General features: G+C 39.9%; 1 protein-coding gene across 1 annotated transcript in view; it reads left to right on the top strand.

Annotated features, from left to right (window-relative positions):
* Window positions 1–20,995, top strand: part of helz (helicase with zinc finger) — a 57,691-nt gene that overhangs the window by 27,037 nt on the left and 9,659 nt on the right. The window contains exons 16-25 of the mRNA XM_046047341.1: window positions 4,647–4,722; window positions 7,294–7,412; window positions 9,402–9,547; window positions 10,047–10,194; window positions 12,043–12,226; window positions 13,079–13,307; window positions 13,751–14,033; window positions 18,698–18,743; window positions 19,782–19,969; window positions 20,715–20,919. Of these exons, the coding sequence (XP_045903297.1) occupies window positions 4,647–4,722; window positions 7,294–7,412; window positions 9,402–9,547; window positions 10,047–10,194; window positions 12,043–12,226; window positions 13,079–13,307; window positions 13,751–14,033; window positions 18,698–18,743; window positions 19,782–19,969; window positions 20,715–20,919 (1,624 nt within the window). The remainder of the gene's footprint in view (window positions 1–4,646; window positions 4,723–7,293; window positions 7,413–9,401; window positions 9,548–10,046; window positions 10,195–12,042; window positions 12,227–13,078; window positions 13,308–13,750; window positions 14,034–18,697; window positions 18,744–19,781; window positions 19,970–20,714; window positions 20,920–20,995) is intronic.

The following is a 20,995-nucleotide window of genomic DNA, read 5'->3' as shown; positions in this document are numbered from 1 at the left end:
CACTCTGAGGTCCTCCCGTTGGAGGAAGGCTGACCAGCTGCTAGTGTGTTTTGGGTCTCCCAGGGCCGGGCTCCCTGCATCCAAACATACTATTAGCAACTGGATTGTTCAGACTATTTCCCTGGCCTATCAGGTGCGCGGTTTGCCTTCACCTGTGGCTGTGAGGGCTCATTCTACCAGAGGCATGGCGGCCTCTCGAGCCCTCCTTTCCGGGGCCTCTTTGCAAGATGTTTGTTTTGCGGCTGGCTGGGCCACTCCGCACACATTCATTCGGTATTACAGTCTTGACCTTCCTTCGGCACCTGGCACTCGTGCGCTCTCCTCTTAGTCGTGCCACTTTATTGCACACAGGGGCAGGCGGGGTTTTCGGCACGGTTTAGTGGGTATCTCGTTCCCATAGTGTCGTAACCGACGCAGTTCGAGGAACGAGACACTGCGTCGGCCCGCCGCACCTCTCTCCCCGCCTGAAGCGCCTGCTTCATAGTTTAAGCTAATGATGAGTGTGTACAGGTGTGCTTTATACTCCTCCGGTTGTTCCGTCACACCTTACCGTTCTAGCAACAAGCCAATAGGATTGGAGTGATTTCATTCATGTTCAGACCTGCTTCGCCTAGAGGCGTTCCCATAGTGTCGTAACCGACGCAGTGTCTCGTTCCCCTTCTCGGGGAACCAGGGTTACATACGTAACCCGAGACGTTTCTGCAATAAAGGCGTAAAGAAACCGATGAAAATCTGACTGGCTGCTGCTTCTACATGCGCTGCCTGTTGCCGTAACAGTACACAATATGAAAACCCTTTCAGTCTGTTATAATATAGCAAAGCCTATCATTTTTAACTCTTTCTGTGTCAGATAGGGCTATATGTAAATGAGGTTGATATTAAAAATATCTTTCAGTATAATACAGTCCTACAAAATGGAAGGAAATAGCAGTCTCAACAATAGTTTATTTATTATAGGTCTATGATACCGCACTGTGATACATTTATATTTTCTGTCAATATAAAAATGTAAATTAATACACATTGTTAATATATGCAATTAATACACATTGTAAGTATATGCAGACACAGCTCAGTGCAATCAGTTTCCTGTTCTTTAGTCATCCCCAGTGACTCTAATATCTGTTGTTGGCAGGAGCCCACCATTTAGAGGGACAGTGCTAATTTAAGTTGTGTAAAAGACATGGAAAACAAACCAGTTTGTCATTGCAGGCTAATAACCGACTCTAATGTGTCAGCAGAGGGGGCTTTGCGTGTTGCTTGGGAACACCATTTGCCTGCTTCTAATGTATTTTACATCATTAGCCCTCCTCCCCACATTTCATCTGTCCAGATCTCCTGGTGTTTGACTGTGATGAAAATCGCCAGGAAATTAGGCAACTGGGAGCCAGCGAGTCTACTAAGTAGCGATAACAAATCTCCTACCTCTAACACATAGATGCCCCCCAAAAAAGGCAGTTATGCTGCTATCTATAATATGTTTGGTTTGATGATTTTCTTCTTTCTTTATGGCCTAGATATGGGAGCTGCATGTGCAAACTCTACATATTCTGCACATGTATGGGGTTCGGTTGCATGCGAGTTAGGTGGACTGCCTATAGGTATGTTCTGAGAGGTCTTCAGCGACATCAGACCCTGGGGATAAAAAATAACATTAAAACGTTAATACACATTCATTCATTGTAGAAATCTGTTTGCTAGCTAATTCTACCCAACAAATGCAAAGTAAAAGCCGTTGAAAACCACATCAGGAATTTCTTCTGAATTGTAGCAGGAAAAAAAAATGTAGCCTCACATTTAGTCCATGGTGTTTACACATCAACTCCAAAACGGTCTCTCTTTTTTTCTGGGTGCAGTCTGGATTTTCTGCCTTTTTCTTAACTGGAGGCATTTTATTTTGAAGATGTTTCCTGGGGTGACACGCAATGTAGCTCTGTGCATTTGTCTACCAAATCCTCCAGCTGCTGTTCAGGCTCATCTGCATTCCTGTAATTGAGCAGTCATGGGCAAGTAATTATCTACAATTAATGTCACATTTAATTATTAGATCTTAAGTCCAACAAAATCTATTTAAACGAAATACTATAATTGAGCCAGTGTGATATCAGAGAATCGTGTGGACTTTGAGGATCATTCCATACTTAACTTTTTTTTCTTCTTTTTAGCAGATGTGTGTTATGTGTTTGCCTGAGCTCAGGTGAATATTGATCTGTCCGGGTGGCTACTAGATCGTGCAGCCTGGTGATAAAAGTTTAAGACTACAGCTCTTACTGTAGTCAATAAGGGAATGTTATCTGAAATTAAGTTAGCTCCACACGTTGTGTGGCAGGCACCAGAACACATCCAAGAACAATGTTAAAAATTCAGTCACTGCTCAGAAAAGGGATAAGTGAAATTATTATGAGTGTGACAAAGCTTTCAAACCTGATCTTTACAAAGCTTGTTGTATGAGGTAGACTTATCTCACAGACCCTTTCACACTCACAGATAACAGATTTTCCAAATCACTTTTCCAGTGTGAAAAGGGTAGAAAGAAGCTGTGAAACGGAGGATGTGAGAGACTGGGTGTGTGAGGTGAAGGAGCTGCCATTTATTATTAAACATATTTCCCCCAAATCTTTTGCAACACTGTACCTCTCTTATCTCCTTCACCTCTGCTTATTATTCCGCGCTCCTTCTTTCTTTTACCACTGTTGTTTCCAAATTCAAATGCTGTTATTAGTCAGGTGACAGATGGCGCCTACTGAAATGTAATTTTGACCTCCGGGTTAGAAATAGGTTCCCCAAGGCAAGCAGCTATATCCTAGGTGAAACATTAAGTACTGTGTTCTTTAATGTCTGCCCCTCTGCCTACTTCATGCTAATAAAGACCATCTCTGCCCTCTGCTTGCCTCTCTCCTTATCTCTACTTCCCTGCCTGGAGAAACATTCCCTTTTGTAATGACCCATGTACATCATTTGCGAGCATTATAGTTAGGGCGGGCCTGAATGTCATTTTTTGAGCTTTGAAGCTTTGAGCATTTAATCACTCATTCATTTCAAGCATTGTCATCACTCAGTTTCAGAGGTCAGGTGTGCGGGGGGGATCAATATTCAAATCTCTAAATTGAAAATCGGATGTGCACCCAATGATTGAATGTTCAAATATTCGGGTCCAGTCCTAGTTATAGTAGGGGTCAACAAAAGTGCCTGGTCTTAATGATTAACTAAGTGAGACAAGGGGTAGCACATCTACGCTGCATTGTTCAGCAAGTAATTTTCCATGCAGTGATAAAAAGCATAAAATCTCAAACCAGGCTTTAACAGCACCAACACTCCATCTTTCTCAACACAGAAACATTGTGCAGATTGGATGTTAATTCATCCTGTAAATATCAACTATTCAGAGATTACTCAAGTGCATGATTTTAAGTATATATGTATTATCCAGACATTAGTCATGTGCATGTTATACCCCACCCCCCCACCCCTTCAATCTGTTTTTAAATGGATTTTCCAGACATTTTTTCCCCGTAATGCATCTCATTTGATTTCGCTTTTGTTTGATTCACCACTTTACAACTCTGAGGGGACATCTCACTTCATAAGCTCTGATAGATAAACCCAATTATACACATTCTGCAAATGTGTACGCTATTGTAACAAAGCCTTTTTTATTAGCACCGCAGTTGGGGGAACAGTTCTAGCATATCCTTCAATGAGGTGCACACACAATTCAGAGGGAACACTGGTTTGAGGCTTTATAGTTTGAGGGGGGGACATGTTTTGCAGGAATTTGTTCAAATGCCGATACTAAGGAGTGAATGTTGCCTCAAATACAAATGCTCCACCTCTTTTCTTACCAGCCCATGTTTATGTTGATTTGTTTACTTTTTGACAGTCCCTGAGTTTATTTTATTATTTCCAACTGTCACATTTCATATCTACATACTTTACTGTGGAAATGGTGTTCAGGCTTCAGAGGCTGTTTGCTGGTTGTTATTCAGCCTCTCTTGCTGCTCCCTGCTCCAGCACTCATTTGCCATGCCGTTTCATCTCCTCCCCTCACACTGCCGAGCACCGTTTGAGCTTTTTAGATCAGGGTTAGGCTACTGTTCAATCCCTTTCAAAACGTCCACAAAACCCTGCCTTTTTTTGCAGGGATGGTTAATAGTCGGAGAGGAAAAAGTGAGTCAGAGGATGGCACATTGGTGACAGTTACAGGGTTTTAATACTCCTGGTGAACAACATTGTTTATTAATGTGCTAGTGTAACAATAGTGACATTACTAGGTCTGGGTATTGGTAAGAAAAATTGGATTCAACTAGATTAACTGAGCTTTGATTTGCTTGCGATTAATTTTGACACTTATTCTCAACATAGCAATGTTTTGTATAATGTAATTCCAAAGAATTTCTTTCAAAATCATATCCAGAAAGTTACATCTTAGTAGAATCTTGTCAAATGATTTATGAGGTTTGTGCTGTAGACTAACAAAGTGACGATGAAGTGATAAGGGAACGCTTGCTTTATTTGCCCTTTTAAGAGTTTTTAATGATCTCCTTTTAGCTGTTGACTCTGGAAACTCTGCTGTTTTAGTGCGTTTAGATTTGACTGCAGCCTTTGATATGGTTAACCACTCCATTCTCTTATCCCGACTCAAACAGTGTGTCGGCATTAAGGGCACAGTCCTCAAATGGTTCAAATCATATCTGGCGGATAGAAGTTTCTCTGTTCACCTCGGTAAATTTTCTTCATTTGCTGCCCCTCTTTCTTGTGGGGTCCCCCAAGGGGCCATATTGGGCCCGTGCTTTTTTCACTGTACATGCTGCCATTGGGGTCCATTTTGAAAAAACCCAATATCTCCTTTTATTGCTTTGCAGACGACATACAAATCTATTTACCTGTAAAATCTAATGATAAAGCTGCAACTCAGTCCTTGCTCAGCTGCCTGAGAGATCTTAAAATATAGGTGAATCAGAACTTAAGAATGAGGTTGTTGTTTTCAGTCGACCTGGGGATTTAAGTGCTTTTGTAGATGCTCGTGGAACTTGAAGAACGTATAGTCGTCCATTTACCAAGAATCTAGGTGTGATCTTCATGCTTTTAAATTTGAAAAACAGATTAGTTCTGTAGTAAAAGCCAGTTTCTTTCTGCTGAGACTATTGGCCAAAGTCGAGCCCTACCTGCCACGCAAAGACTTTGAAAGAGTAATCCATGCATTTATAACGTCTTGACTAGACTACTGTAATTCTTTGTATGTTGGAGTGGTTACAGTTAGTCCAGAATGCAGCAGCTCGACTTCTAACTGGAACTAAATTGCGTGAGCACATTACCCCTGTTTTAGCCTTGCTCCACTGGCTTCCTGTCCGCTTTAGGATTGATTTTAAGATTTTATTACTTGTCTTTAACATTTTAAATGTGTTGGCACCTTATTAATTATCAGAACTTTTACATATACACACTCCGGTCAAAGCACTGAGGTCATCCAATCAGATGTTCCTCGATGTCCCCAGATCCAGGCTAAAAACTAAAGGTGACCGACCCTTCTCAGTAGCTGCTCCTAATATCTGGAACACTTTACCTGTTGAAATAAGAAATGCCACGACTCCTGACACTTTCAGAACCTTGGTAAAGACATATCTTTATTCATTGGCCTTCAAACAGAGTTGAGTAGTGACATTTTATTTTTTACTTTTTCTACTGTTGTTGTTGTTGTCATGTATATTTGTTGTCTATTGCGGAAAGCACTTTTGTCAGCTAGTGTTGTTTTAAAATGTGCTATATAAATAAAATAAACTTGAACTATGATAGTTCTGCTAGAAAGAGAGCTACCAGTTTGAAGCATCAGTATCAAAAATCTAGAATCATTTGATTTAAAAACACTGGTTGTATGTTCCATAATATACAGTATCTCACAAAAGTGAGTTCAGCCCTCACATTTTTGTAAATATTTGATCATATCTTTTCACGTGACAACACGGAAGAAATGACACTTTGCTACTATGTAAAGTAGTGAGTATACAGCTTGTATAACTGTAAATTTGCTGTCCCCTCAAAATAACACATCACGCAGCCATTAATGTCTAAACCACTGGTGACAAAAGTGAGTACACCCCTAAGTGAAAATGTCCAAATTGGGCCCAAAGTGTCAATATTTTGTGTGGCCACCATTATTTTCCAGAACTGCCTTAACCCTCTTGGGCATGGAGTTCACCAGAGCTTCACAGGTTGCCACTCTTTCACTCCTCCATGATGACATCACAGAGCTGGTGGATGTTAGAGACCTTCAGTATATCACAGTACATGTTGGCATTCATGGTTCCCTCAATGAGCTGTAGCTCCCCAAGCCACACACGCTTGATACCATCAGAACCAAATAAGTTTATCTTGGTCTCGTCAGACTACAGGACATGGTTCCAGTAATCCATGCCCTTAGTCCGCTTGTCTTCAGCAAACTGTATGCAGGCTTTCTTGTGCATCATCTTTAGAAGAGGCTTCCTTCTGGGATGACAGCCATGCAGACCAATTTAATGCGATGTGCTGTGTATGGCCTGGTCTGAGCACCGACAGGCTGACCCCCCACCCCCACCCCTTCAACCTCTGCAACAATGTAGCACTCAGATGTCTATTTCTCAAAGACAACCTCTGGATATGACGCTGAGCACGTGCACTCAACTTCTTTGGTCGACCATGGCGTGGCCTGTTCTGAGTGGAACCTGTCCTGTTGAACTGCTGTATGGTCTTGGCCACCGTGCTGCAGCTCAGTTTCAGCGTCTTGGCAATCTTCTTATAGCCTAGGCCATCTTTATGTAGAGCAACAATTGTGTTTTTCAGATCCTCAGAGAGTTCTTTGCCATGAGGCGCCATGTTAAGCTTCCAGAGACAAGTATGAGGGAGTGTGAGAGTGATAACACCAAATTTAACACACCTACTCCCCATTCACACCTGAGACCTTGTAACACTAACGAGTCACATGACACTGGGGAGAGGAAAAAGGCTAATTGGGCCCAATTTGGACATTTTTACTTAGGGGTGTACTCACTTTTGTTAACCGGGGTTTAGACATTAATGGCTGTGTGATGTGTTATTTTGAGTGTACAGAAAATTTATACTGTTATACAAGCTGTACTCTCACTACTTTACATTGTAGCAAAGTGTTATTTCTTCAGTGTTGTCACATGAAAAGACAGAATCAAATATTTACCAAAATTTGATGGGCGTACTCACTTTTGTGAGATACTGTATATGTATGCTGTGTGTGAGGGGTTACTGTTAAGTAAATTGATGTTGATGTCCTATCTGTTTTTGCAGGGTTGTTCTCTCATATCCTATTGGATGAAGCGGCCCAGGCTATGGAGTGTGAAACCATCATGCCTTTTGCTCTAGCTAGCAAGACCACCCGCATCGTGCTGGCTGGAGACCATATGCAGGTGCGTACGAAGACTCAACAAGGGCAGTTACAAAATTTAATTAAATTTTTCTTTCTTTGAAGCTGCAAGTTTTTCCTGTGGGGGGGGGGGACCCTCAGCATTTCTTTACTTATTCATTAATTACCAGATAATGGAACTGCACATTATATGGTCTTGGGTTCTTGTCGTTATATCCTAAAATAAATGAAAATAATTCTTAGAAGGAGGGATGCAGCACAGCTGCAAATAGTAGCCGTGACATCAAGTAGAAGTAATAACTCCATTTGCACTTTGCTGTGGATTAGACTCCACTCTTGCCTACTTCAAATACTAAAGAACAGACAGCAGCCACTGTAGAGCTGTGGTGGTGGAGACAACTTTAGCCATAGATAACACAAATTTAAAGCCAACACAAGGAATTAAACCTTGTTTCCTCCTCCCTTGGTTTTAGAGTGCACAGGATTAACAGTAGGCAATGGATGAGGATGAGGCTAGAGTCTACATTTAAATAGTTTAATTACTTGATCTTTCTCCCTGCTATTTCTTAGAGCAAAGAAAAAAACGGATTTAGAACACAGTGTCCACCTGTTTGTCCATCTGTCTCTTTCTAAATCACTTTTTCACACTTTTCTCCTTCCTCCCTTCTCTCATATATAACCGCTTAGTCACTACAAGGAACGAAGGTAGTCAAAGGAAGGATGCTGCCCTTTATATTTCTGTCTCTTCACATTCTCCCGCCTGCACTCCCTGCAAAAGTTTACCTCTGCCATTCAGCAGTGGAAGAACCAGCTGAATAGTCAATGAAGGCTCTATTGATTGTTTGCTTCCTTAGGTACTGTGTAGGTGTGTGGGGTCTCATTAACGCTAGCTGACCCCCTCTCACTGTCAGGCTTAAATTAAGATTCAAACTAAAGAGATGGTCTCAAAGGAAAAAGTAAAGGTGTCAGTTTTGCAAATGTGTAACCTCCATTTGAATCTAAGCACACTGGGATGATGGTCACAAATCTTGCTCACTTTTGTCGGACCAGAGGGAAATACAGATTGAAATAGTTTAGACTCTCAGGTACTGGAAGCGTTATTGGTATAGGCCTGATTTATTCAGTCACTTGATTTATTGCTTGCAAGATAAGAGGTATCAAATGCTCCCTGCAGTTTGGTATCAAACAGTCAAATGCTATTCTGCCTTGGCTTGCCAGCAGAGCCATATTGGAGCAGCTGTGATTAAGACTGGCTACTGCATATGTACTCCAAACAAAACTGAATTTGGAATGTTCTCAAACTGCTGTCAAATCTCTCAGAGTAAATTCCACTATAATCACTGTGACTCAAGGTCTGTTTGTTGAATGGCGTACACTCCAGATGGAAGAGCTTTCAAGTCACAATGGGAGAAAAAAGAAACATGCTCATCTGAAGTTGTTCACAACAAGAATAGTTTCCAAAGTTGTTAGTAGTTTTCAAAGCAGTTAAGGAAACATGCTAACATTTTGAGTACTATACCTAACTAATATGCCTTTTCAATGAAACCAGAGGAACCAGAAACTAAACTGTGAACTAAAAAGACCTTTTTGTATGTTCCTTTTAGTATTTGACTGCTGTACACAAGTTGAAAAATGGGTTATATTCTACCATCCTGTCAAACCAGCTGACAAATCTTGCTCACTTCTGTCTGACCAGAGGGAAATATCTGAGATTTAGTTCAAATAAAAACGCATGACATTCTTGTAGACCTGACTGGCCTCACTACTTTATATGCCATGGAAGGCCAAATTAGCAAAGCGTCAACCAGAGGTGAAAAGTCTAATCAAGGAAATCGTCTGATGCAGTGTTTGGTGAAAAATTAAACGTGCCTTTCATTTGACCTTCAAAACAGCTCTGTTAAACTGGGAACAGATACATGAGACGAAACTGAAAATTATAGAAAGGAAAAGTAATGATTTGAGAGAGCGGTAAACTACCTTTGTCATGCTTTGAAACTAACTTTTCTCTCTCTCTCTCTCTCTCTATTTGCAGCTCAGTCCATTTGTGTACAGCGAGTTTGCGCGGGAGCGTAACCTTCATGTGTCACTGCTGGACCGGCTGTATGAGCACTACCCTCCTGAATACCCCTGTCGCATCCTCCTGTGCGAGAACTACCGCTCCCATGAAGCTATCATCAAGTAGGTGTGAGCCCTCAACACTGCCTTGTGTTCGAAGCTGTGAGAGGAGAATCTGAAAATTTGGAGGAGGGATGAGATAAGCGAGAGAAGAGGTGGTGGGAGGAATGAGTCAGGAGGAAAAGGGCAAACGGAGGTGAAGAATTGACCGATTTGGGATGTCTAGAGATAAAAGGGGAGTCATTATGGCAGCTAAGACCAGGGGCTGTGTTGGTTCAGGTCTGTTGGTACAGGTGAAAAGATTAAATATGAACAAATACTCCACTTTGAATGCTTAGCAGACACAAAAGTTTTCCCAAAATTGTGCTCCACTTCGACACTTGAGGGATACTCGAGTTTAACTGTGCTTGAGCACAATTCATATGGACTTTTTTAAGTTTTATATTTTGAGAAGATCGAAATTTTCATGGCACAAATATTCTCCATTCTCATATTCGCTTCTTTTTGCTTTCATTTTCTGCTTCCCTTTCTCTTACCCCTTTTTCTTTTCCTCTTCGTACAGCTACACTTCAGAATTATTTTATGATGGGAAGTTAATGGCAAGTGGGAAGCAGCCCTCCCACAAGGACTTCTACCCTCTGACCTTCTTTACAGCCAGAGGAGAAGATGTCCAGGAGAAGAACAGCACTGCCTACTACAACAACGCTGAGGTATGGGTTAGAAAAATATTGGGGGGGGGGGAACAAACACCGGTAGCTTGTCGTGGTAGTTTGAGGTAGTTGTCAAAGTATGGAGTTTTGTAATTATAGAATGGGAGTTACAATTGGTTTTGTTGTTCTGCTGTGTCACACCTGATGGTGTTTGACTGGTTCATAGATCATATGCAATCAGTGGCTGAACATTATTAGGACAATCATTAGGTGAAATAGGAATTTGTGTTAATATGTACTGCAACACTTTTGTTTTTGCCCCCATTCATCATGAGCTGAACTCAAAGATCCGGAAACCAGTCAACATCTGGTGTTAGGTTGTAGACCGCAGTTTGATATAAATAATTTGGGGACTTTATTATAAGGAAATTTTATTTAGATTATTCAAAAACTGACCGCGTCATCACCATAAATTAGAACACTCACTGTCTCAGTCATAATATTCATAATTGAAGATGAAATGCATAAACTTAATTAGGAGACCAACTAAGAGCTGCATTTGGCAGCTGACAGTCTGAGCCTTTCATTGGTTCCTCTGTAGACTCACTTGGTTGTGCTCATTAGCTTTGCCTGACCCTTGACCCCTTGCTGACATTGTTCCAGCCAATTAAACCATGGATGCTTCTTGATTTTGCTCCCAAAGTGTCAGCAATGCCAAATGAATTACCTCCTGTGTTTCTGATACAGCACACATGTCAAACCATGAACAACATTATCATAATCGTCCAAAATCAAAATGAACTGGGGGAAAAAAGGGTGTGTGTTTGTTTGTCTTGTGCAAGGGTCTTTGATCGACTTAGCCTCAAGTCAAAGAAAATATTTCTATGACAGTTCAAAGCCTCCTGGCAGTATGCCAAAGCTCTGAATTGGATTTGAAAAACTGCGTGTATGACCAAAAAAACAATAGGGATTCAAAATACCAATTCCTACTTTAATAACTAATATCTTGGCTAATTTAAATACTTGAGTGAAACCTCCTCATTACACTTGCTACATTTGGCCTTATGTAGAAGCAATAACATCAGTGACTTTTTTTACTTGGATTTTTGTTGCTGATGTACTACTTTTTTCAGATTTCAGTTTCAAAGAATACATTGAGTTGGACACAATGATAGTCACCTGTACAGTGAAGCTTATAATGTTAAAAATGTGATACTCAATTAGTCCAACCAGAAGCAAGCCGGGCAGTTTTTTTAGGATCAAATTGAACCACTGGATGTAATATTAAAAGACCAGTGTGTAGGATTTTGTGGCATCTAGCGGTAAGGCTGCAGATTGTAACCGACTGAAAACCGTTCTTCCCCTTTTAAGCATGTAGGAGAAACTACAATGGCTGAGAAACTTGTGAAAAACATGAAAGGCTCTCTTTAAAGCCAATGTTTGGTTTGACCGTTCCAGGCTACTGAAGAAACATGGTGAAATGAAAACACAATGATTCTTATTTTTAAGTGATTGCGATTGAGCAATTCATGATGAAATAATGTTGGTCTGGAATACCTTGCCTTTCTGGAAAACTTCAAACCTTTTTTCCTCAGAGGTTTCACAACACATCCCCTTTCATCAAGCCATAGCTTTCTATTTTATGGGTTGACTTTGATGCCCCAGTTCCATACAGTACATAAAGCCTCCTTTGTTCTTCAAATATTTTGTTCCCCACTGTTGCCTTTTTACGTAGGCAGAAAAGATACCCCTTAATCCTGACTCCCCACAGTTGTTTTTAAATTCGTGTGTGTGTGTGTGTGTGTGTGTGTGTGTGTGTGTGTGTGTGTGTAAGAATTGTGTGAAGAGAGGATGGATTTGAGCCTTGTTGTCGCCTCCTTCTCTCATGTTGCCCCTCCATCTCCTCAGGTATTTGAGATCGTAGAGCGAGTGGAGGAGTTGCGCAAGAAGTGGCCAGTGGCCTGGGGCAAGCTGGACGACGGCAGCATTGGAGTAGTGTCACCATACGCTGACCAAGTATTCCGCATTCGCGCTGAGCTCCGAAAGAAGAGAATGCATGAGGTCAGCGTGGAGAGAGTGCTCAATGTCCAAGGTGAGAAAGAAATATTAACCAACATGCTAATGCTATATATCAGTAATAAGAAATTGCATGTATGTAAGTTACTGGCCCAAACACTGAAACTAGTACTATATTAATGTACTTTAATCTTGTAAAATTGCCTTGTTGGTATCCTGCAAACACAATTGACAAAACATTCAAGGCTTTAGTATTTTAATTTGATTGTGTTTGTCATAATTATTAAAAGAATGGGAAATTGAAAATTGGAAGAAAGTGGCTTTGGTCAGGCAATCAAAAACACTAGAATATGAATCCCCAAGTGTCTCAGTAATCTCCATAAAGTTTGTCACACATTTCGTCAAAGTGATGCAAAGTGAGAGCCACATTACCCTAAAGACAAATCCCTACTATGTTCCACTGTAGTTATCAGTGTTCATATTGCCCTTCATATCATCTAGTCCCAATATAAGGAGAATATGTGGAAGGGTTTCTTCCTTCGATCTCTCCTCTGCTTCAGGCTTACGCAGTTCCCACTTGTATTGCATCCAGCTGCTTTCCACAGGTCATTAACTTCCTCATTAATCACACATGAAACGTGTGAACACACACACAAGAAAACGTGCTCAGAATTTGAATTTAACACATACGTAAATGTTTGTGTTATATCGACATCCTCTGAAGTCATAAGAAGATTAAATTATTATTGGATCGATTCAATTCTATTTAGTAGGATTTGGTGAACACAATTAGCTTAACAAAATAGCATGGACATGGTTTCAGTTTCCACTGATATCAAATGTCATGGTAGCTAACGGAGAAAATAAGTTCATCCCATAGTTTAGTTTGCATTCTTTGCAATTGTGTTGTTTATTTCTTTGTTTGCAGGTAAACAGTTCCGGGTGCTGTTCCTCAGCACCGTTCGGACGCGGCATACCTGCAAGCACAAGCAGACGGCCATCAAACGTAAAGAGCAGCTAGTTGAGGACTCAACAGAGGACCTTGACTATGGATTCCTCTCCAACTACAAGCTACTCAATACGGCCATCACCAGAGCCCAGTCCCTGGTTGCAGTTGTGGGAGACCCCATAGCACTGTGCTCTGTTGGGCGCTGCAGGTAAATACTGGAACTTCTGACATAATGTTGTTTAATAGCAGATCTTTGTGTAAAGTGATAGTTCTCTTGTAGTAAGTCACTATTCTTGTAATGTGATGAATCTGTAGGTTCAAAAGGAACACCCAACTTCACTAATGACCTTATTAATTTGTACTTGTTTTGTTTCATGTGTTACAACCATATGTAGGCTCTAGCTCTAATTGTCTTACCCTTTTAGTGTGCTTCATCTTTTTACTGATTTTCATTTTTCCTCATTTCCCCTCTCCTCCTTTTTGTTTTAGACTTGATCTTTTCTGTTCAGCCCACGACTTATGCGATTTATTATGCAGCTAGCAGGGAAAAAATCAACAAGATGATCCATGAAACACTCCTTCCAAACAAGGAGAGATAAAGTAGAATATAAGTTAAATTTCTCTGTTGTTTCCTGTCTTTGCCCTTTCCAGAAAATTCTGGGAGCACTTTGTCTCCATCTGCCACGAGAACTCGAGCCTACATGGCATCACCTTTGAGCAGATCAAGGCTCAGCTGGAGGCCCTAGAGCTGAAGAAGACCTACGTCCTGAACCCATTGGCCCCAGAGTTCATCCCTCGTGCTCTCAGACCCATGCAAGGGCACCACTCTTCTTCGCAGGCCCTCCATCCCCACCATCATCCACATCCCCAACACGCACAGCCCGCCTCCAACAAGCAGGGTCCGCAGCAGCAACAGCAGCTGTCACCCCCTAAAGTAAGGTGTTTCTAACAATGGAGGACACTGTGGCATTTTCAGTATGGGCATTTACAATCCTGACATTAAACTGTAGAAATTAGAAGGGAAAAATCAAATAAGATGCAAGAAAGGCTGATCTAAATAGATTCTGTCAAACTGAACATATTGGGAGGCAGACATGAAAGAAAAAGTGATGAGGTAGAGGATGTTTTGAAAAGCTTAAATGTGTAGGGTTTTCTGTGTTAATTTATATGCTAGGTAACCACATATTTGTTTCTAGAAATAGTAAACAAACAGGGTGTCCGCGGGGTCTTAGAAAGTCTTAAAAAGGTAATAAATCAATTTTGCGAAAATTATGGCCATTAAAAATTATTAAACAAGGTGTTTAAATGTTGAAGATATTTTTGTGAAAATCCTGTTTGTCCAAAAGTTTGTTTGCTAAAAGTGCAGGTAAACATATGTATTTATAATACGTAGCCAAAATACTAGACAGGCAGTGAGTAGCGACTGTGATTCGTTTCTGTAACGTTAGGCGCGGGTATCTACCGAGCGCCTATTTCACTCTGAAAGGCTCCAAAAAATAGATCCGTGCGAACCGTAAAATGATTTACGAGTACAACCGACCGTAGTCTCCCACCCCGCCGGACCCTCAATCGTCCAAAACATAGTCGGAGTGGCGATCAGGAGTAACGGAATTAACCTGTTTGGCCAGTCGCTCTGTGGCCACTTGAACAGCCCCGTTCCTCAAAAACAAGAACAAGATGCACTGCAAGAAGCTGAATCGGTAAGACAGAAGACAACAGGGAAAATTCAAGGAGCGTGTGGGTTTGGCTAACGTTAGCCGGCTTTTTAGCTAAATCTCTGCCTTTTATTGAAACACGAAAAACAACCCCAAACTGAAACAGCTGTAATTTGAATTAATATTACACTAGTGGTAAGTTATATACTATTATATGAAATTATATTGAACATAATGAATATATTAATATCAAACTTACAGTTTACTATTAAGTTAACATTGTACTAATACAGTCATTTAGACCCATTCCTCCTCCAGGTTGTGCCTGTGCTACACCGCCTACACTACTTACGTTATTCATCACTCAGTTTATTCTCTTCATCTTTGTTCCCTCCTGGCCTATTTGAATTTTGTTGTATTGATCAAGTGGTCGATGAAAGTTATCGCACATATCATTGCAGGCAAGCTCACATTATCTAGTTTAAACCAACTAAAACACAAAATTACACTGTGTTTCACATGGTTTGCTGTAATGTTGCGTACATAAACATCATAGCCTATGTAAGACAGTTGCTTTTTGCAGGAAATCTGACCAGTCCTTCACATAATAGGCAACAATAGGCCTATACTATTTAAAAACTCAAAAATATCCCTTTTAAAGGTGTTTGGCTGATTTAATCGGTTACAGCTCAAAGTGGCATGGCAGTCTTGAAATATGTTGAAAAGGTCTTGAAAATGTCTTAAAAAGGTATTGAATTTTACTTCAGGATTCCTGTATATACCCTGACAAATGATCAGGAATAATTGAGTGCTTCTTGTTAACAGAAAGGAAAAATGATAAAAGCTTTGCACATGTGGGCATAAACCAAATACCTATTAAAACAACTCCATTTAATCTTCACCACAGGAAATTACTTTATGGGTATTCATTTAAGCCCCATAAAAACAAAACAAAACACAGATAGGAAATTAGCCTCACAGGTTTGGCAGAAGGATCTGGTGTTTGATTGTTTAGTACGGGTTGAAATGTGTTTGTGTGTCTTGTCTGTCCTCCCTGCCTGCACTGAGCTAAAGGTTAACAAAATCACTACAGCTGCCAACCTGCTGCCATCACCCACTGGGCCTAATGAGCTGCACCTCCGCAGCATCAACTGGCTTTGGAGACACAGTTCCTCTCTCAGTCTCCACAGGCATACTATGTAGCTCACAACCACGCAGCGCACACAGACACGGTGCTAACAGTAATACATGTAATATATAATCGAATAAATTGTTCCCTTCAGCAGACACCACATGTTGCTGTATATGGTTGATGCACTGACTGTGATATACAGTAATGCATAAAAATGCTATTTAATAATACATTAATTCCTAAACTTCTCACCTGATAAAACCTGCATTGTTCACAAAATAATTGGTTAATAAATCAATTTGTAGAAAGGTTCCACTTTTAAATAAAAATCCAATGAGTCAATGTGATAAACAATCAAAACATGAATATGTGCAAGGGCAGAGAAGACCACATACAATTTGTAGTTGTAGTTACTTAAAACATATTCATTTAAGTACAAAGCATGCAGCATGTTCATTGTTGGCCATTGATTTTACCAGTAATATATGCTTCAGTTGACTTCACATAGTGTTGTTTTCTGACACAGATGGTGTTTTGGTGCAAGTATGCAAGACTGTGACACTTGTGGTAAAATATGTCTCATATTAAAAATCTTTTGGTTTCAGCTCTAGCGTTGTAGCACAGTTATTGTCATTTATTTGGGGATAGAGGAGTTACAAGTGTCACTTCTATTCTTAATGCATCATTTGTAAATCAGAACGGATACTTATCAGGTATCAGAAACAACTGAAAGTTTTTATATTAAGTCTGACTTGTCTGACTTCCTCTTAGCACATATTCTTAGTTGTTTCATGCAGATAACCTGGAGTTATTTTGTCCTTTTACCCTTTGTTTCTCTTTTAGTTTAGCTGTGAAAACTGTATATACAACATGACAAGAAACCAAGGGCCCTAAATGACAGCCAGTATACAGTCATCTATCATGCAATTAACAGTGCTTTTCAGTGGATCCTTGCTGTTTGATCATATGAGATAAGTGTTCAGCAACATCCTAGTTGGTCTTCGCCTCTATTCACTACATGTTGCACAGTTGCAACTTTGGTGTCATTTCTTACAAAATCATTGCATTATGCAGAAAATTACTTTTATATTAAGCTGTTTTATATTTGGCTGGTATGTAATGCCAATATTAAAGGTGCTGTATTCATTTACATGTGGAACTAAAATATTTATATCTGCATCATATGTGGTTGTTTATGACTTTGTAGTTTGGCTGTTCATCAGCTCAAGCTGGATGCAGCCTCACAAGTAAAACCATATTGGTCTTGGGCTTTGTAGGAGGTTTGCAGAATACCAAGAAAATGTTACAGCTTTGCTACAGTAAGTAGTAGTAGCAATAGTATAGTAAAATTGTTTTCCATGCTTTGTTCAAAATTTTCTAGTGTCAAAGACTGCAGTAAACATAGTAACATAATTCATGAAAAAACAAGTTTAGTTTATGGACTAATATATGTGTAATATAATCATAATTCAATGGAATTACTGTTTTCCTGCCAATATGACTAGTGCTCCTTACCTGAAAGGTAAATAATACCAGCTTTATATAATATCAGCATAGCAACATAGTGGATTACATTAAACGGAGAATGTCCTTCAAGGAAGCATAGCTGCTGTCAAAGACTTTTTACACCACAGTCACCTGGGAGAGACTGCGTGCTACAAAAACCAGCCACTAAAAAAGCTCAAAGTAGATTGTAGTGTATGCTTGCCTGTAGTGATTAATAATACACCACACCACCTAAACTTCGGTATGGGGAGATCTTGTGAGCCGTGTGTGTGTGTGTGTCTGTCTGTGTTTGTGCACACATACATGTTTGAGCTGCATTTGCACACACTCACCCCCGCGAGTGCATACATTCATACATGTGTGTCAACATTGATCAGAATTCAGTTCAGAATCTCTGTGTACACATATGGTGGATGGAACTGTATTCTGAAGTCCCCTGGAGAAAGAGTATGCTGAAAATTGATTAGAGGGGGAGTTCAGTTGTTATCATGTAGAAGAAGAAATTATAGATCTTTCTCGATAACCATGTTGACTTGTTTTAAAATGAAAAACAAAGATACAGTTGCAAATCCAGAATAAAGAAACAATACTGGCAATGTTTGTTATTAAGGAATATGTCTCCCAATGCTGTGGCATGGCTCTTGCATGTTTTTAATAGATTTTGGACAACAATGGGGTTCTCTAGAACACAGGCATACTGTAAGCTTATCAGGCAGTGGCTGTTGATGGCATAAATCTCTTTAGGAGATTTATTGATAAAATGTTTAATTATGACTCTTTCATTTAAGTGCTTTGTTAATGGTATTAAATACATATGTGGTTTAATAAGTGAAACAATTAATAATTATTAACCTGTCTATACTATAGTATGTGTCAACATGTGTATTTGTGAGAAAGTTGTGGACATAATTACAACACCAGGGAAGCCATACTTTAATGTAACTATAGGACAGTAAAGAGATCATATGAGATTGCATTACAGGGAACACACATTGTATCTCAGTCCTTATTTTTACACAATAGTTGGGGAAAAGGCCGATTTGACCAGTCAGATTCTTGGCTAAATCTACTTTCTCTCTGAAGTCCCATGGCTAACTTTATTAGGGGACAGTGAAACCATTTCTGATATTCAGATCAGTTCAATGCAACATTGACACTAGAATCCTTAAAAGCAGAAAATGTAGCATGTTGGGGAAGGCTGTCTATTATATATTCAAATCTGCCATTATAAAACTTGAAAAAATAAGCCAAATGTGATGTTACTAAATTTCTTCAGGACTTTCTAATGATTCTTTTGTCTTACAGGGGAAACATGCAAACCACACAGAGCACCTTCCACCTGACGGATATGGTGAGTTTATCCCACTGCACATGTTTAGCCCAGTTGATTATCTACATATTAAAGGGTACCATGTTATGAAGAAAAATTCCTTTCCTGTGCTGTTACCTTGTGTTCTTGGTCTTTCTGTTGTTGTTCGGCAAATGTCAAAAGCGCTATTTATTTTTATGCCTGAATTCCAGACTTTTACTCTAACTTTAATATTTTTGTAAGTAACTCATCCTGCAGGCATCTGCAGAAGTAGAAAATTACAATCTTCTTGTTCAGGCATTGTTTAGAAACTTTAAAATAAAATTCTGAATACCTAATTTCTCTTTACAGTATAGGTAAAGGAAATAAATCAAACCCATGTAAATGTGACAGTTAACCTAGAAAGGAATATAATACTAAGGTATAATCTACCATTGATCAACTCTGCATCAAGAAGTCCGTGTCCTTGTAGAAGTATTCTAACAGCTGACATTGACTGAGATATGACAATGACAACGTTTACACATATTAGCATGTAGAATTTCTGTCCTCATCACTATATGTTTTGTATATTATGGTCAGGTTATATAACACAGCAACAGTAGAAGAGTTTCCTTAGTTTGTTCTTATTCTGTTTCCCTATACACAAACAAGCACAGATCTCAACAGCTTGAAATGAGCAAGTCTAATGGAGCAGCCCAGATGGATGCATGAAGGCCTGAGGCTATTGAAGCCATCAGAGCAATGCAGCCAACACAGCAATGCTGTTAATATGATGCTCACTAGGGAAAGATAATCAGGTTGTTTCAGCCGCTACAAGTGCAAATTGTCAGCCTGCTACATTAGCCTAAACGGGGGGAAAAAAACCTTTCTGCCCCCCATGTCAGTATTGATGCAGATTGGTCATCAGCTATTTATATTTTGTACTTCTCTCATAGAATTATGCTGTATTACATTTTATACAATTTTACAAACTATGAATAATTAGATATATATTGACTGCCATCAATTTTTAATCATATTAAGGTCAAGAACTATATTAATTTGCTCATATAACCTTGCCACCTTCTCTCATCATAGTCCAACCCAACCCAGCCGTATTGATGGGAAACCCTATTCGGGCATTCACGCCACCCTTGGGTGGCACACCAGCTGGGATGGGCAAGTCACCAAGTCCTGTTCAGAGGATAGATCCCCATACGGGCGCCAGCATCCTCTACGTTCCAGCCGTGTATGGTGGAAACATGGTCATGTCCATGCCCCTGCCAGTAAGTCTTTTGCCTCTTATAACAAATGCCAAAGTCATATATTTTGACAAATACTAGAAGAGAAAAACGTGATAATTGTATCTGTAATTGATTGCACCTATGAGAATATGTGTGTTTTTTTTTTTCTCATACAAAGTTTCCAGCCCAGGTTAATTAACATCAGATCAAGCAATTACTGCATTTGCTTCAGATTGTTATTACTGGTTGATGTACTGTGCTATCATCTGTGGGAATGAAAGCCTACATTTGCCAGCTAGTGTCCTGTCCTGTATTAGACTGGTGGTTTATTGTAGTGTACACAATAATATCTCTTTTCTGTTTGCTGTCATATAACATAAATATTTGTGTAGCTCCTCTTCTGCCTGGAGGAGCGTACTATAGATTAGTGCGCTGTTATTATGTAGCTCACTTCTGTGTAACATGTATGTTGCTTGTGTGTAGAATCCCTTTTATAAACAGTGAAGCTCCACATGGTTTCTAGTACAAATAAAAGAACATAACCTTGTATAGGTATTACCACTCAGCCAGTAATGCCACACTTCATACTCCCTAGATTGTTTGTGCACATGCGATCATCGTTGAAATGAAAGGACTAATACTTTGTATTTGGTTTTCATTTGTTGTACTGTTTATAATCAACATTATCATTATATGATGTCCATAATCCACAGTATGTGTTTACCTCTCTATCCTCTGTCAGGGTGTAGATCAATAATCTGTCAATGTGCGTGTTAATTTTCCCAAGTTGCCTTGGACAAGTTACCAGAATCGCTTTGCTGTTGACCCTCGCATCATGAGCCACCCGGCAGCCATGGCCTACAACTTCAATCTGTTGCAGGCCCAGAATCGAGGCTCCCCCATCCCTTACAGTGGGGTGACCCATCCCTCTCCTCTAGGAATGGGCCAGCCCAGCCCTGACAAGGAGCTACAGGCTGACCCCATCAGAAATGGTGTGCTTAGATTTTAAGTACCACATCAAGCAACCACCCAAAATCACAAATTAAAGCATAGAGTAAGAAGTAACTG

This window comes from Micropterus dolomieu, linkage group LG04, assembly GCF_021292245.1.
Source record: "Micropterus dolomieu isolate WLL.071019.BEF.003 ecotype Adirondacks linkage group LG04, ASM2129224v1, whole genome shotgun sequence".
NCBI classification, from domain to species: Eukaryota; Metazoa; Chordata; class Actinopteri; order Centrarchiformes; family Centrarchidae; genus Micropterus; species Micropterus dolomieu.
This window is presented reverse-complemented; position numbering and strand designations above follow the sequence as displayed.